The 19,012-nt window shown below is 41.6% G+C and overlaps 1 protein-coding gene across 8 annotated transcripts in view; it reads right to left on the reverse strand.

The window, feature by feature from the left end:
- rbks (ribokinase) overlaps positions 1-19,012 on the reverse strand; it is a 271,611-nt gene that overhangs the window by 208,117 nt on the left and 44,482 nt on the right. For 6 of the 8 annotated variants that reach the window (XR_011953324.1, XM_072551283.1, XM_072551302.1 and 3 more), the window contains exon 2: positions 5,297-5,429. Coding sequence is in view for 7 of the 8 variants with exons in the window: in XM_072551283.1 (XP_072407384.1) it covers positions 5,297-5,429 (133 nt within the window). In the remaining variant the exon portion in view is untranslated. Of the gene's footprint in view, positions 1-5,296; positions 5,430-6,572; positions 7,054-11,509; positions 11,531-19,012 lie in introns of those variants that run through there. The other 2 variants (XM_072551331.1, XM_072551321.1) reach the window with 2 other exon arrangements.

A 19,012-nucleotide genomic window follows, 5' to 3' on the forward strand; every position in this document is an offset into this window, starting at 1 on the left:
GCTAGGGCTGCTTGATGTCCTACTCTGTCAAATTCAACCTTTAATGTCAAGAGCTGTCACTCTCACTGCTGGAATTCAGCTCTTTAGTCCATGTTTGAATCAAAGCTGTCATGAGGACAGGAGCTGAGAGTGGCCCTGGCAGAACTCAAACTGGGCGTCACTAAGGCCAGGCATTATCAGAGGAGCAGGAGAATCGATGTTTCGGGCATAAACCCTTCTTCAGGAATCAGCCCTTTGTCCAGCACCACATTTTTCAACTCTGGTCTCCAGCATCTGCAGTCCTCACTTTTTCCTGGGCGTCACGAAGCAGGTTATTGCAGAGCAGATACTGCATGATCGCACTACCGATGGTACTTTCCATCATTTTACTGATGATCAAAAATACACTGATGGGAATCGTAATTGGCTGGGTTGGATTTGTCGGATTTGTCCTGCTTTTTACACACAGTACATACCTGAACAATTTTCCACACTGTTGGGTAAATGCCAGGTGTTATAACTGTACCGGAAGAGCTTGGCCGAGGAGTGGCAAGCTCTGTAGCACAAGTCTTCAGTAATATTGCTGGATTGTTGTCAGCGCCCATAGTCTTTGCGGTGCCCAGTGTCTCCAAACCATTTCTTGATATCACATGGAGTGAGTGGAATTGGCTAAAGTCTGGTATCTGTAACACTGAAGACTACTAGAGGAGGCAGAGATGGATCATCCACTCGGCACTACTGGCTGAAGATTGCTGTGAATGCTTTAACTTTTTTTTCTGCATTGATGTGTTGGGCTCTTCTAACAATGGAGGATGGGGATATTTGTGGAGCCTCCTTCTCCAGTAAGTTGTGCAATTGCCCATCATCATTCATGACTGGATGGCAGAGCTTATATCTGTTCCATTAGTTATGGGATCACTTAGCTCTGTCTATCACTTGTTGCTTATGCTGTTTGACTTGCAAGTAGTCCTGTTTGGTGACTCCACCAGGTTGACCTCTCATTTTCAGGTATGCTTTCTGCAGCTCCTCGCATGCTTTCCTGCGCTTTCCACTGAACCAGGGTTGATCCTCTGGTTTGATGGTAATGGTTGAATGGGGGATATGCTGGACCATGAGATTACAGATTAATACAATTTCTGCTGTTGATGGCCCAGACTTGAATTGATAGATCTGTCCTAAGTCCGTCCCACTTAACACAGTGACTGTGCCATACAACACGATAAAGGGTATTCTCAATGCAAAGGTGGGACTGCATCTCGACAAGGAGCGTGTGGTGGGTTTCTCTTACAATACAATCAGGAACAGATGCATCTTAGCTGGCAGATTGGCAAGGATGAGGTCAAGCATGTTTGTCCCTCACCACCAGTCACAGACCCAGGCTAGCAACTACATCTTTAGGACCAGACCAGCTCAGTGTTGTTGTTGTTGCTGCCGAGCCACTCTTGGTGGTGGACACAAATCCCTTACTGAGAGTACATTTCATGTCCTTGCCGCCCTCCATGCTTCCTCAGAGTGTTGTTGAATATGGAGGAGTACTTAGGTGGGAGAGTAACAGAGCATTGGAGGGTAGGGTCATCAGTAGCCAGCACAAGTCTGGCTTCAATGTGAATACATGCAAAAATACCAGTGTATAGCATAAGTTAGTTGCAGGAGTAAAATGGGGAAACAAAAACTTCAATGAAACCAAAAGAACTGCAGGTGCAGAAGATCGGAAATAAAAACAAAATGCTGGAGAAATTCAGCAGATCTGGCAACATCTGTGGAGAGACCAAGACAGTTAACGTTTCAAGTCCAATATGATTCTTCAGAAGGTGTTGCCAGACCTGCTTAGTCTCTGCAGCACTTTGTTATTATTTCAGATCTTCACAGCCACGGTGGGCAGAGTAAGCTTCTTTTCCTTTTTTGAGCACGCATGCTTTAATTGGAAGTAACACAAGTCCCTTTAATACAACTACTTATTGATGATGCACTTACACAGGGTTAAAAACTGTACAACCCATTATGTAGAATAAAAGTTCTGGCCATAAGCAATCTTGACCATGTTATTGATCATTACAAGTGAATCCTAGTAATTGCTTTAAAAAGCAGTAATGTCAGATGAGCAATAACATTTCATCAAAGCACATTTAAAGGTCACATGGGCGGCACAAAAGCCCCTTGGCTATTTCCTTATACCTTTGACTATAAAATGTTCTCAACATTATCTGATATGAATCTGATAAGTGGGCAGTACAGTGGCTCAGTGGTTAACACTGCTGCCTCACAGGGACCAGCACAAGGGACCCAGGTTCAATTCCACCGTTGGGTGACTGCATGTGTGGAGTTTGCACATTCTCTATGTCTGTGTGGATTTCTGCCAGGTGCTCCGGTTTCCTCCCAGTCAACAAATATGCAGGTTAGGTGGATTGGCCATGACAAATTGCCCATAGTGTCCAGGGATGTGCAGGTTAGGTGTGTTAGCCATGGGAAATGGAGGGTCATAGATTTGGGAGGGGGAGGTCAGCATGGTTGGGAAGCCTTTTGGAGGGTTGGTGTGGACCTGATGGGTTGAATGTCTTACTTACACACTGAAGGGATTCTATGATTAAGAAAAAAAAGAATGTTGACATTCTTATGTCACATAGGGGATGGCAGTAGGGATAGAAGATGTCATTGTTCTTACCACATTTAAAATATCCTCCTTTATGTATGATAAATGCCTTGTAAAATACATATGAATTTGGTCCATCCCATTGCTTTCCATGTCCTAACATATGAATTGGAATGACTAACACTCACTTATGGGTGCTGTGACACTGACGGATCACATTCCTAAGGAGCTGCTTCATTTCTGATATTGCCCACCTCGGCTCATTGAACAGTCAACAGTGGACCAAGGGAAAGAGTCTGTTTTGGTCTCTTTGTTTATTATACTATGAATCGTCACGGAAATTGATAAAGAAAACATTTATCCAGCAGTAACCTCCAGGCGAAAGTACAGGCGTCACAAAATCTTTCATCTTTGATGGAATGTCTCCAGATGAGCCAGGTGGAATGAACTGCCATATAAGGAGGCTCTGAGGTACAGCAACAGAACTGCATCATCCACTTGCACATTCCACACGCAGCATGCAATAGACTATGTAGGGAAAATGTTATGCAACCTGATATAAGCAGAATGCAATATTGCATTCTACTGGAGCTACCGAGGAACATGTAACGTTTTCTCAAGAGAAGGTTCCCATCAGTGCGGAGGTAGGGGGATTTTTTGCAGTACAGCATAGAGTGTACCATGTAATTCTTGCATGGTGTTCTCTGGACAAATGAAGCAGACAACAAGAACATCTGATGGATGAAGAGGATCTGTGAGACAAGCAGTATTCTTTGGGAGGAAATGGAGGACATAGATGAGAAGAAACATCACCTTCATTCTACAGCACAGCAGTGTCAGCCACAGCAACCCACATTTTCTAATTTGAGAAATGCTTTTAATGGTACAGAGTTGGATGACATCAGTATTGACTGTAAATGCATTACGGCTGGAAAGGCAAACATCCCTTGTTTAATCCCAACTGAAAATAAAGCTTACTGGTGTAGTCTTCCCCGGTTCCCATAAGTTAATGAAAGTTAACTTTACAGACTGGTGAAAGCCTTTACGACATTTGATATTCCCTCATTCAATTGTAATGTTTTATGTTAATACAGGCACAATAAAAAGTGTCGCATTCCTCCAGACATTGTTCTAATATCATTGGGCGCTAAGGAAATGTAATCTTGGTCACTTAATTTTTGTAAGTTTGCATGTAGTAACAGTAAGCAATAGGAAGGCAAAAGGAATTTTGACATTCATTGAAAAAGGACTGAAGTACAGGAATAAGCAGCCTTGCTAAGGTTTGAAGGGCTTTGACGAGGCCACATTTGAAATACTTTGCAGATTTGCTGTCCACATTCAAGGAAGAATATAATGGAATTGGAGTTAGTACAGTGAAGGCTCACAAGATTGATTCTTGGGATAAGAGATTTGTCCTGTGATGTGAGGTTGAGTATGTTGGGCCTAAACTCTCTGGAATTTTTTAGAATGAGTAGTGAACTCAATGAAATGTACAAAATTCCAAAGGATTTTTTGTAGGATATAGACAGACATGTTAACACGGGCTGCAGTATCCAGAAAAGGGAGGCACAATGTCAATATAACAGCATGATTGTTTTGCTCCGAAATGAAAAACTTCTTCACTCAAAAGGGGACTTTTAGAATTCTCTACCTCAGAGGGCTGAAAATCTTTTATTAGGCAATATATTTAAAATTGACATGATCTCGCAGGCAATCAAAGGACATGGGGAGTGAGAAGGAAAATGGAGTTGAAGCACAGGATCAACCATAATTGTACTGAATGGAGGAGGTGGCTTCTCACATGCTATGTCTACGCCTGTATGCAGGGACCACAAATTCTGCTAACGAAAATATGAAATAGACCCCATTCAAAAGAATCTGCAGCAATTAAAAGGCACAGGATACAGTATTGGTGTTTGATGTTAACATTGGTAAGCACAAAGAAATGACACTCAAAACAATTATATATGATAAATGGATGCTAATTAGCAAAAGTAGAAAAAGAAAAATAAACTAGACGCAATATTCAACATCTTTAGCCAACTCCAGAGCATGATCAGTATGATGACCAAGTAAGGAACATTTTAATTTATTCCTGCTCCTTCTGATTAAGCTTTGAGTATTAGAAGCCACACTTTAGAAAGGATGTAATAGTTCTTAAGATGTTGTAATTTACCAGAATGCTTTCAGGAATGGAGGATGTTTAGTTACTAGGCTATGCTGCAGAATCTGGGATTATTCTGCTTGGAGGATAGGTGGTGGAGGATAGATTTGAAAGGAGATAGACAAGTTTATGATAGTTCTACAGAAGGTAGGCAAAAGAAAAGTCAATCACATTGCCTAATGGTGCAAGGGCTTAGTGGTCCCAGAGTAAAAGATTTTGAGCAAGAGATACAGGAACGGTGTGAGAAAAAGATTTCCATGACATAGTGAATGATAATGACCTGGAAATCTCTTTTCACCAGTATGGCGGAAGATAGAACAATGAATGATTTCCAAAGAAAAGTGGATGGCCACTTGAGACAGAAACTTTCAGAGGTAGTCTGAACATCTGACGTCTTATGAACCTGCTCTAAGAGCTATGGAAAATTAACACCAACTTCTTCTGCGCTGCAATGTCAGTGTATTGTTTAGTTTACTGTTGGAAATTTGAGGAGTTGGCACGGGACAACCAAATTCGCACAAAAAGCATCAAGATATTAGTATAGAATTTATTTTTAGTCTTACCTTGCTAACCATTGCCACTTTGGCTCCAAGCCGTGCTGCCTGGATACACTGATTGGCCCCTTTTCCTCCAAATCCAATAAAAAATTTGTGTCCATGTATGGTTTCTCCTGCTTTCGGTAAACGTGGTGTAAAACTATTGAAAAAGAACAAAAACTGTGTGAAAAAAACAACAGATGAACACAGAGGACATTCCACACAATTCTCTAGTTCTTCCTTTCCTGATGTTATTTTCTAAATGATATCTGGTGGACGTCCAGCACTCTGACAAATGAGGGGGTCTGGTCCTCAACAGGATCACAAGATGAACCCAGGGATGAAATGTCATATTAGAGAAAGACAATGCGTTCATGTGGGCTACTCTCACCCTTCCCATCTGAACAACTGGTTCTCAGAAATAAATTTTGTAACTCACAATCATGAATAGCAAGGCTGGCAAGTATTTTGTAACATTTAAAATTCTCTCCACATTCCAATACATAGAGTTAAATCATGTTAATTGTTTTTCAATAGTGCATCTGTTCATTAAGATCATATTGGAATTCTGGAATATTTTGCACACATTAGGGCTCAGGAAGTTGATTTTGTACAGATTTAAATTCATGGAATTGACCAAAATTTCCTTCTTTTAAATTTTGTAGAAAAATAAAATAATTCATTCTCATTGAACCTGTAGAAGAGAGGTTTTCAAGCTGAAGAGCGGAGACCACAATTTAAAAGCTTAAAATGACACCACCAGCCCTGGTGTAAAATTAGGGGTGCCTTGTGAAAACTGAGAAATCAACAGTCGTGATTTTAGCACAATGTTGTTAATGCAAGTTCAGGGTAAATTCTTTTTAATGACCGGTATGAAGTAGCCTTACATGGAAGGAATGTTAGAACCCAAAATGTCTGTCACCAGAATGTGAAAAACAATAAATCCAAAACATAATCTTAACATTATTTTTATGAGGGTTTTACAAGTGTAGTAAGCAGGTCTCTAATTTATATGCTAATTTAATAAAATTATTACTTTGTGAAAATTGTGCACAGTTTTAACAATGGAAAAACAGCAGAACAAATATATTGTAAATACTTTGCTTTCTAATCTCGAGAGGTGTCTGAAAAACATTTCAAAATAGAGACCACGCTATGTAGAGTACTAATGGGATTACTGTATAAATAATGAGAACTGTTGGAAATAAGACCATAAGACATAGGAGTGGAAGTAAGGCCATTCGGCCCATCGAGTCCACTCCGCCATTCAATCATGGCTGATGGGCATTTCAACTCCACTTACCCGCATTCTCCCCGTAGCCCTTAGATTCTTGTTGTCTCAAGAATTTATCAATCTCTGCCTTGAAGACATTTAGCGTCCCGGCCTCCACTGCACTCTGCGGCAATGAATTCCACAGGCCCACCACTCTCTGGCTGAAGAAATGTCTCCCCCTCTAATTATTACAAAACATCAAACCGAATGTCTGTTAAGTTTAAAAAAATGTCAAGGGTGTCATTGGTTCGGCCAGCAGTTATTGCCCATCTCTAATTTTCTTTGATGTGGTGGTGAGTTGTCTTCTTGAATTCATGTGGTGTATATACACCCACAGTGCTGTTAGGAAGAGTCCCAGGATTTTGACTCTGCAACAGTGAATGAAGGGAAAAAGAAAAATCAGGATTGTCTGTCTTTTGGAAGGAAACTTGCAGGTGGTGGTATTCCAATACATCTAATGTCCTTGTTTTCACACATGGTAGAGGTCATTGGTGTAGATTGTGATGGCAAAACAGTCTTGGTGAATTAGTGCAGTCCTTCCAGTATAACTGTGCACTGCTGGGGGAAAGAGACTGAACGGTGAACATAAGGAATACAAGAACTAGAAGGTGGTGTAGACAATTGAGTGTCTCAAGCCTGCTTCACTATTCTACAGGATCATAGCTGTTCCCAGCCTCAGTTTCACTCTCCTATCTGCTCCCCATAATCCTTTAAACTTTATCTAATTAAAAACCTGAATAAATTTTAAAAAAGGAAGAGATAGACAATACCCTCGCATTCACTATACTTCGGGATAGTGAATTCCACAGATCCACAACATTTTGACAGAAGCAATTTGTCTTCGTCTGTTTCAAATCTGTCAGCCATTATCCTAAAATTATGACCTCTCATTCCAGAATGCCCCACAATGCGAAATATCTGCTGTACATCTAATCTGTCAATCCCCTTTAGCATCTTATATATCTCAGTTCGATCTCCTCACTCTTCTAAATTCCATAGAGTACATGCCTAAATTATTAAATCTCTCCTCCCAAGACATCCTTTCTCTGGAATTAATTTATTGAACCTTCTCTGAACTGCTTCTAACACAATTACATCCTTCCTCATGCAAGGGGTCCGAATCTGCATGACGTATTCCAGATACAGTCTCACCAATGCTATGCACAATTGTAACACTTCCCTACCTTTAGCAAGAAATTATAAAATTCAATTTTCCCTCCTTATGACCTGTTATACCTGCATATTAGCTTTCTACAAATCATGCATTAGCACACCCAGATCCCTCTGCACCAAAGCATTTTGAATATAGTAGATAGAGTACCAAACAAGCAGCTTGATTTGCTGTGTACAATATCAAGCTTGTTGAGTGTTGCTGGAACTGCACACATCCAGATAAGTGGAGGGTATTCCAGCCCTCTCCTGACTTAGACTTTGTAATTGGTATATAGAATTTGAAGAGTCAAGAGATGAGTACTCCATTTTATATGGATATTAATATGCTAAGTAAGATGTGACAACTATAAAAGCAAAAGGGGTGTGTCTTTGAGGGAAGGAGACCTCGCAGGAAGGGGATGACAAAAGGATTCCTTAACCTGACAAACTACTAGCTTCATTCCGTGCAAATACTTCCTAATTTAACATTTATTTCCCTCATGTTTGTAATGACCTGATACCAGTAAAATAAAGATACCCTGCTTCATGATCTTTGGGCTGTCCATCTGTTCATATCTCATGATGCACTTCTGGTGCAGTTGACAGGCTTCCACAGCACAGGAACTAGTCATAGCAGTCAAGGTTGTAAGGTACCTGATGGCAATGGAGTGGACTGGGGAAGAATTGAAACCGGCAATATCTAAGAGGGAGGCTGAAGCTGCTCCAGGAATGTTGCAGGCTCTGACATTGACAGAGAAATAGGATCTTGAGGCCAAACTGAAGTAGAGAACTCTTAATACTAGAAGGAAGGAAGGAAGGAGTATCCGAATTTAATATTCTACTTGCTAATTCACAGGTACCTGGAAAGATTTGGAGAAAAGACCTGAAACTCCAAAGTAAGACTTGGGTCAGGATTGGACACTTCAAAAAGAGGCTGCCCTCAACAACCACGACCACCACGGCTGTCAAGCAAAGCGACCCCATCCAGTGCAACAACCTTCCCTTCTCATCAGATGTTAAGTTAATTGGGCCTCCCATGGAGATCTAGGCCTTGGGTAGGTGGTGATGAGGGTGTTGAGGTTCCTTCAGGAAGAGGCTCAGTCCTATGTAGAACAATAAGCAATTCCCCTAAAGTGAGTGTGAAATTTAACAAAACTCGGTGCAGAGAGGAAGAGATGGGTGTGGTTTCAATTTTACCATCCATCTCAAAAAAATGTCAGAGCTCTAGCTGATTAAAATGGTTATCAATAGTCTTCATTATCTTTGGAAGGCCCAACATTAATCAACACAGGAGTTCAAACAGGCACAGAAACTGATGAGGCACTGCAAGAGGATGAGGGAGGATGATGACCTCATTTTGATCTCATTCATTAGTACGTCAGTAACACTCTGTTGAATCTTAGTCCTGATGTCACAGGGAATCACAGTTGAAATGTTGCCTTAGGAGACTTGCACTATGGGCACGGACTTGGTGCCATTAATGAGAAAGAAGTGAGACAATTCATCCTTCCTGACAATCTCCAGTGTCAGTAGCAGTTTAAGATAAAGCAACATACCAAACGATGGAAACGACCACTGCCTGATTAGAGTGCAGTTTTATAGGCTTGAGTTTGCTTTCTGATATTGATGACCACTGTCAAAATTAAGAGGTGTACTTTGGCCAAAGTAGGGAAGTGACTTCACCCCAGCATGTGATCCCGAGTCAACAAGAGATGTCCAGAGGTCCTTGCAATAGATTTTATTGGCCTGGACCCATTGACTTTACCAGGCTTAGGTAGGCCATTCCCACTCTTTTTAAAACACCTCAAAACTATAGCCAGAGAGTTAGTCCGTGAATGGTTTGTCCATTTTGGTGTTCTATATTGGATTTATACTGACCGGGGCATCATATTGACAACAAGATCTTACAGAAGTTCTGCAAGGTCAATGGCATCATCAAGAGGCAGACCACTCCCTATTATCTACAGTGAAATGGGTCAATGAGAACAATTCAACTGTATGACCATCTGTATACCTTGCCTCCTGAAAGCAAATGAAAGTGACTCAAGTCATAGAGATGTACAGCATAGAAACAGACCCTTTGGTCCAACTTGTCCATAGCGACTATATATCCTAACCCAATCTAGTCCCACCTGCCAGCATCTAGCCCATATCCCTCCAAACCTTTCCTATTCATATATCCATCCAAATGCCTCTTAAATGTTGCAATTATACCAGCCTCCACCACTTCCACTGGCAGCTCATTCTCGCACCGTCCTGTGTGTGAAAAAGTTGCCCTTAGGTCTCTTTTCTATCTTTCCCCTCTCACCCTAAACCTATGCCCTCTAGTTCTAGACTCCACCACCCCAGGGAAAAAGCATAGCCTATTTGTCCTATCCATGCCCTTCATGATTTTGTAAACTTTGACAAGGTCACCCCTCAGCCTCCGTTGCTCCAGGCAAATCAGCCCCTGCTTACTCAACCTCTCCCTATAGCTCAAATCCTCCAACCTTGGCAACATCCTTGTAAATCTTTTCTGAACCCTTTCAAGTTTCACAACACTTTTCCGATTGGAAGGAGACCAGAATTGCATGCAATATTCCAACAGTGGCCTAACGAACACCCTGTGCAGCCACATGACCTCCCAACTCCTATACTTAATACTCTGACCAATAAAGGAAAGCATACAGAATGCCTTCTTCACTATCCTTTCTACCTGCGACTCCACTTTCAAGGAGCTATGAACTTGCACTCCAAGATCCCTTTGCTCAGCAACACTCCCTAGGACTTTACCATTAAGACCTGCTAAGATTTGCTTTCCCAAAATGCAACACCTCGCATTTATCTAAATTAAATTCCATCTACCAATCATTCAAGTATGTAAGCTCTTTTTTTATAGATGTGAAACAGAATTTTTTAAAAAATTATTTTTTCTTATTTCCTCTCAATCTCATTGGCACTAACAGCACAGAAGGCCATTCGGCTAGTCAACAAAGATCATTTATTGCATTTGGTGCTCTTGATGTGGTCTCTTCTACTTCGGGGAGACGGAGCACAAACTTGTGGAACGGTTCAGGGAACATTTGTGGTCAGTACGCACTAACTGACCCCACCTTCCTATGGCTATCCACTTCAACTTCCCCTCCGACCCCAGAGAACATTTCCATTCTGGCCTCCTCTGACGCCTACAAAGGCCACTCACAAACTGGAGGAGGAACGCCTCGTCTTCTGCCTTGGGACCCTACAACCTCATGGCATGAACACTGAATTCACCACTTTCCGCATTTCCCCATCCCCACCCCATCTCAGGTCCATGCCTTCAACTCAGATCTGCCCTCTCGAACCCAATCTATCTGTCCATCTTCCTTCCCACTTATCCACTCCTCACTTCCCACCAACCTATCACCATAATTTCCTATCTTCGCTCACTTATCGCCACCCTACCTACCTTTCCTCTAGCCCCACCTCACCCCCCCCCCATTTAGCTGTAAGCCCCCTTCCCCCTCCCCAGTCCCAAAGAAGGGTCCTGCCCAAAACATCAACACTCTCGCTCCTCAGATGCTGCCTGACCCACTGTGCTTTTTCCTATGCCATGCTTCATCTATTGTGCCTTACTCTTGTCTAACTCTAATAGGTCCTCCCTCAAACTTCGCTACTCCAATGAAACAACCCCAGCCTATTCGGTCTTTCCTCACAGCTCAGATTCTCTGGCCCAGGCAGGATCTTGATGAATCTCCTCTGTAACTTCTCTACTGCAATTATATTTTTCCTGTAACGTGTTGACAAGATCTGCACACAGCACTCTTTTGAGGCCTAACCAGTATTTCATACGGTACCAGCATAACCTTGCTTGGCCGTCCTCCACTGGAGAAAGTGAAGACTGCAGATGCTGGAGATCAGAGCTGAAAATGGTGTTGCTGGAAAAGCGCAGCAGGTCAGGCAGCATCCAAGGAGCAGGAGAATCGACGTTTCGGGCATGACCCCTTCTTCAGGAGTCATCCACTGTACAATTTCCAATGCCTTGAGATTCATGTCGTGGAACTGGACACAGGTGTAGCAAAACACAGATTTTGTCCAGATTCACCTTCAATAGGTAACAAAGCAATTAATAAAGCACACTGGACCTCAGCTTTATAAAGGCACAGAAAAGGGAGAAAGTTACACTAAACTACTTATTCTAGTTCTTTGCACCACACTTCAGACAGAACACAAAAGGCAGAGGAGACAGAAGAGATTCATTTGAATTAATCTAGCGTTAAAAAAGATTCCAGTTTCATCAACAGGCTAGAGAAGGTGCAATTGCTGTTCTAAGCACAGAGAAGGCCAAATGGATATTTTGTTAAGGGGGTTTAAAATTATAATGGGCTTAAATAAGAGCAAATAAAGATAACAGCTGAATAGTTAATGACCAGAAGCACGAATTTAAGGTGAACTGACTAAGATTTGGAATGCATTCTATCAAGAGTGTGAGGGGGGGGGGGGGAAGCAAGGGGAGAAGAGTTAGGTAAAGAAAGTGAAAGAGAAAAATTGCACACAGTTATGACAGAAAGACAGCTCAGTATGACGATTGGTCTACCATTTGAAAGAGCAGACTCAATGAACTGAATGTTCTCTTTCTAAGCTCTATTTTGACATCTGTAAATTGGAAGAGTCAACTTCTGCTTTGCAATATCCACCAATATCCTTGGACTCTCATGTTACTCTCTGGAGCGGATGGTTATTGTTCTCCCTTTTCTTCAAATACTAGAGTTGGACAGAGTATTTCAGAACTGGTTTATGCTTGTCGTATCACCTTTGAATCAACCACAGGTTGCTCTCTATGCAACTCTTCTGTGGATGAGACACCATCCTTACCATCTCTGAGTTCATCATACCTTCTGATGGAGTTGGACAGGTCAACGAGTGGATAACGGAGCATCACATGTGGCTACACCAGACCTTTGAGATGGCATCCAAGAGGATAAAGAGAGAAGAAAATTTGTATTGTTCCTGTTCCTACACTGTATTCATCACAATTCTTAATTAATCACATATGGTGAAGCTAACAGTTTAGTGCTTTATGTCAAATAATCTTAAACAAGTTGTATCTTTTGTTAACCAGAACCAATTGTTTTCAACTCACGATTCTCTCAAGTTAGATGATACTGCTAGAATATTGAAGATTACCAAAGCAGAATTAATACAAAACACTGGTAAAGCTGCGAAAGGTAGTCTTGACATACTAACGGGTAATTTATAAAATGGGGGGATGCCGGGAGGGTGCTTTAAACTTGCCATCACCTTTGCGATCGAAAACTGCTTCAAGACCCAGATCCCAATGTGAGCTGAGGAGGTGAAGAAACGGAGACATCACATATTTCCCAGCATAGCACTGTATTTAAAATGACTGATCTGAGCACATGAGCAAACATTTGTCTTAAAACATGTGTCATTCAATGATTCATCATAGATTCTTCAGTATTATATACTCTTTACCTTTTCTCTCCACATACAATGCAAATGACACAGAATTAAAGAATTATCGCAGAACAGGACAAAACAAAACACAACCTTACATAATGCTGTATAAGCGATTTTCTTTGTGGAACTATTCCTCTACCTCACTATACCCCTAGAAAACATAAAACGTGTGACATAAAAGCAACATTAGAAATTGAAGCAGGAATAAACCTCTTAATATTCCTGAGCCATTTAAGATGATAACGATTTATCTTTTGTCAGAACTTCACTTTCCTGCTGTATCCTTCAATTCCACTAATGCGCAACAACCTATCACAGCCTTGAACATACTTAAATGACTAAGCATCTGCAGCAGTCTAGGATAAGGATTTTCAAAGATTCACTGTCCTTGGAGGGAATAAATTTCTTCTTACGTCAGTACTACATGGCCTATTTGAAACTATATCACTATAGTTCTGGACTCTCAATTCAAAGGAAAACAGTCACACACCTTGTGACATGTTCCCTTGTACAAGGAAGGTTTCATAAATGCAAGTTGCTGTTAACAAAGGCAACCATTTGTGTGCTCTTTCCAGCAGGAGTCAATGAATTATTTTCCCAGGTAATCTGCCATCAGTTCTCACACCTCTTAATGCCATTCCTAACTCAACACAGATCAGAAATCAAACAGGACACTCCCTGGTCTGTGTGATGCAGTAGGTATGTAACTTTGCCATCTGTACGGCTGAATACCAACCATCCTGGAGTCAGCACAAGTAATTGTCAACATTATTAAAATGTTGCCAAAAAGTTAGTTCTTGAAAAAATTGCACAACTCAAATAAGATTTTCCTCAAAAATGTTAAACTAGAACAAGTGCTGGCAAATGGGACTAGATTAGGTTAGGATATCTGGTTGGCATGGACAAGTTGGACTGAAGTGGCTGTTTCCGTGCTATACATCTCCATGACTATTTATTAAAAAGAATTCCTAATCAGTTTATATTGTAGCATATGAAATAGAACATTCATCTATTATATGTCAGTGGGTTATATCATTTAACACTTATCAAGAGGAAACTTAATAATTGAGTTGATATAGCATCAAGTATTCACTTGAATTCACAAATCCAAAAAGTATATTCTCGAGGAAATTATTTCTTAACCACAAATATTTAAAAACGGCAAAAGAAAGACTTTTTCGTGAAGGTACAACAAATTCTAACAGCAATGGTTTTCTTTTGAAAGGCAGTTCTAGTTTTCTTTTGTCACTGTTAGCCCTTTGGAGTAATTTTGTAGACAGAAGAACTGGAACACACTGCCAGGGGAGGTAGTAGAAGCAGATATGACAGCAATGTTTAAGAGGCATATAGACAGACACTTGAGCAGGCAGGGAATGGTGGATATGGACCATGTTCAGACAGATGGGATTAGTTTAGAATGGCATCATTGTCAGCACAAACATGGTGGGCCAAAAGCTGTGCTGTTCGAAATTCTACAGCAGAGATCAAATTAGTTTTATAACCACAGAAAACTTGCTTCTAAAAAAAAGACTGTGATATCAGTAATTGAATGAATATGGGGAACGACAGTGAGTTGCAGAGAAAGGGAAACTTTTTCAAGCAGCGAATAAACTTTGAAATGAATTTGGTTGTTCACACAAGGCTAAATTAGCAACTTTTATAAAGCAAAGTTTGTTTCACCTATGTTCCATAATGGAAGCAATTCATTATGAACAATAACAACTAGCAAAACAAATGCAAGCTTCTAAGAACAGAATGTTGTCATTATTAATGATACTTGCCTGAATTAATTGGCTGGATCTTATTCAAAAATAATATTGTCTTACCGGTGTATTATGTTACTGATGCAACAGGGAATTAAAAGGTACAAAGCAATTGTGAACCTCCAGAACATTGATCAAATTTTCACTTATGTATTCACTCGTTATGAATGCTACCTTTTATTGCCCCTGTCTAAATGTTCCAGCTAAGAGGCAACAAGCTGCCGTTTTGAATTACTGCGGTCCACAGTTCTATTTGGAAGGAAATCCCAAGATTTCAGACTGTCGAAGAAGCTTCAGCAAGTTGTAAATTTTATTGATGTATATATTGCATTTAGACCAAAAGTGGAGGGAGTGAATGTTTAAGGTGGTGGATGAGCTGCCCACCAAAACAGGGTGGTATATCCTGGAAGTAGTAGAGTTTTAACCATCTACTTTAGTCATCTTTCTCATCTCCTCTTTCCTAATTTTACTTTTCTCCTCTCCTAATTCATGTTGGTGTTAAAAAGGTACAGACACAAAAGCACTAAATGTAACACCCAAGTACCCCAACTAACGTGACCATTCTTCTCTTGAGTCTATGTACTTTAAGCCCATTTCTAATCTTAAAATTCTTAACCTCATACAACTTATTGAGGTTTCCGGCAGGATTCCATGGACTTCCACAAAGGACTAATCTGTTTTTTCACCACTTTGCTAGAAGCATCAGAGATGAATCAAACTTCTGACATTTTTGTCTGTATTGTTTGGTCATCTGCTGAATTTACTAAGTGAGTGGCTGAGAAGCTGTCATTTCAGTTGACTAAAAAGGCTTTCTACGATAAAGTGCCAGCAAAAAAAAAACAAACTCGTACAAAATTTGTATTTTTGTCTATGAACAGGGTATGTAATACCAAAAGTCATGTCAGACAAAGTACCATCAAGTAATGCTCTGCATTCTGCAAAAAAAAATGGAAGAGAGTTTTGTAAATGAATTCAAAATCTTATTCTGGAACAATTTACAATTTTACTATAAGTTGCAAAAATTGTGAAATCGCATCGTTCAATCTGACATTGTGTGCTACAGAAACTAATCTTATTAAATACAGACAGACCATTGTTAAAACTCAAAGGAAATGGACCACAGGTTTACAGGAAACATTCCAGTCAGCTTCCTCACTTTTGATAAATTCATATTCTTTACTGAAATTGTAAAGGAAATTGTAAACAAAAAGGCATAAAAAATAAATTAGCCACTCATTACGATTCCTTTTCCATTCCTAGATTAATAGGATATCTGTCATTATTCATTAATGAATCATCTTCCTGATCCTAAGCAATCAGTTGAATAGTGGGAGATCTAATCTAACTGTGAAAAGACATGAACACAAATTACTATATTTTAAGTTCACCGAGTACAACTCTTTCACCTGCTGAGCTTCCTTCCCTATTAAACAAGTTTAAGCCCTTAAAGCTAAATTTGAGTTTTTAATGAGAGTATTTGACTAACTCTTTACAGCAACATATTTCACACTTGGGAATATGTACTGAACACAACCTAAATGTCATTAACATTATTCCAGGAAAAGGTACTGAAAAGTATGTTTCTTCAGCAATGCAGTAAACATATTTTGGCCATTTCCCGTTAAATCAATTTGCAAGAGCCTCCTTCTGGCCCTTCACGCCAATACCCTCCATTACCATCATTAATCTCCTCTTGTCTAATACTGATCGGCATAAAACTCTTAAAAATAGTCAGCTTGAAATATTCAGGCAACATAACAAGCCTTTGTTTCATTTTTGTTTCGTAGAAGGGAAGTGATTAGAACACCCAGCAGAATGGGAAACATAACTAAACTACTTTCATTATGGTCAAAAACTATTTAAGACAGGAGAATCAAGGTTTTGTTGAACTTATGGAAGCAGTTCCTGCTTATGGAAGTCTGTGCTAAAAAGAACTCACAACAGTGTCCAACATTAGATGTGATTCTGCAACTGGATAATTTTTGCTGATGATCCTGAATGAGAGAAGAATTATGCTGAGAAAGAATTTAGGATGGTTGGTTGAGCTTGCAGTATGGTAAATTTGCTTGTACTGGAAACTAAATATGTTATCATACAAACCCTATTCTTTGCACACAGACTAAATAAGTATATGCACTGTATCAATTTTAACTAACCAAAATAGGTGACAGCCATTTGTTGGTTCATTTCTTAGGGCAAAGCCTTGAGTAGATTCAATCTGAATGTTTAAATTTTAAAGAAAGCCTGGAAGTTAATTATCAGTCAATATTCACTTGTGCACTCTACTTTGTGCAAACACTATTAACTAGAGTCAACTTGCTCATCAATGAGCACTCTGGCATTCAGTATCAATATTGGCTTGCCCCTTAAAATCAATAAGTATTTTTGAGGATCAGTCCTCAGCAGAGGCCTCACCTTCATTCCTCTACGCTCTCGGATTAACGAGTTCAACATGCGGCGTAACATCGAACAATTCTTCCGCTGCCTTCGCCTCCGCGCCTATTTCTTTAACCAAGAACTCTCGCCCACCTTCTGATGAACCTTTCTCCCGCCTCCAACACACCCCATCCACCTGTACACCCCGTGCTGGCCTCTTACCCGCCCTCGATCTCTTCATAGCCAACTGCCGCCGCGACATTAACCGCCTCAACTTCTCCACCCCTCTCACCCACTCCAACCTCTCACCCTCGGAACGTGTAGCCCTCCACTTCATCCGTTCCAACCCAAACCTCACTATCAAACCGGCAGACAAGGGAGGCGCGGTAGTAGTTTGGCGCACCGACCTTTACACCGCTGAGGCTAAACGCCAGCTCACGGACACTTCCTCCTACTGCCCCCTTGACCATGACCCCACCTCCCACCACCAAACCATCATCTCCCAGACCATCCATAACCTCATCACCTCAGGAGATCTCCCATCCACCACCTCCAACCTCATAGTCCCACAACCCCGCACCGCCAGTTTCTACCTCCTGCCCAAAATCCACAAACCTGACTGCCCCGGCCGACCCATTGTCTCAGCCTGCTCCTGCCCCACCGAACTCCTCTCTGCATACCTCGACACTGTCCTGTCCCCCTGAGTCCAAGAACTCCCCACCTACGTTCGGGACACCACCCACGCCCTCCACCTCCTCCATGATTTTCACTTCCCCGGTCCCCAATGCCTTATCTTCACCATGGACATCCAGTCCCTGTACACCTCCATCCCCCATCACGAAGGACTCAAAGCCCTTCGCTTCTTCCTTTCCCGCCGTACCAACCAGTACCCTTCCACTGACAGAACTGGTCCTCACCCTGAACAACTTCTCTTTCCAATCCTCCCACTTCCTCCAAACCAAAGGAGTAGCCATGGGCACCCGCATGGGCCCCAGCTATGCCTGTCTCTTCGTAGGATATGTGGAAAAGTCCATCTTCCGCAGCTACTCTGGCACCTTTTCCTCCGCTACATCGATGACTGTATCGGCGCTGCCTCGTGCTCCCACGAGGAAGTTGAACAGTTCATCCACTTTACCAACACCTTCCACCCCGACCTCAAATTCACCTGGACCGTCTCAGACTCCTCCCTCCCCTTCCTAGACCTTTCCATTTCTATCTCTGGCGACCGAATCAACACGGACATTCATTATAAACCGACCGACTCCCACAGCTACCTAGACTACACCTCCTCCCACCCTGCCCCCTGTAAAAATGCCATCCCATATTCCCAATTCCTTCGTCTCCGCCGCATCTGCTCCCAGGAGGACCAGTTCCAAAACCGTACAACCCAGATGGCCTCCTTCTTCAAGGACCGCAATTTTCCCCCAGACATGGTCGACGATGCCCTCCACCGCATCTCTTCCACTTCCCACTCTTCTGCCCTTGAGCCCCGCCCCTCCAACCGCCACCAGGACAGAACCCCACTGGTCCTCACCTACCACCCCACAAACCTCCATATACAGCGTATCATCTGCCGTCATTTCCGCCACCTCCAAACGGACCCCACACCAGGGATATATTTCCCTTCCCTCCCCTATCAGCGTTCTGAAAAGACCACTCCCTCTGTGACTCCCTCGTCAGGTCCACACCCCCCACCAACCCAACCTCCACTCCCGGCACCTTCCCCTGCAACCACAAGAA

Source organism: Chiloscyllium punctatum, chromosome 3 (genome assembly GCF_047496795.1).
Source record: "Chiloscyllium punctatum isolate Juve2018m chromosome 3, sChiPun1.3, whole genome shotgun sequence".
In the NCBI taxonomy this organism is placed as follows: Eukaryota; Metazoa; Chordata; class Chondrichthyes; order Orectolobiformes; family Hemiscylliidae; genus Chiloscyllium; species Chiloscyllium punctatum.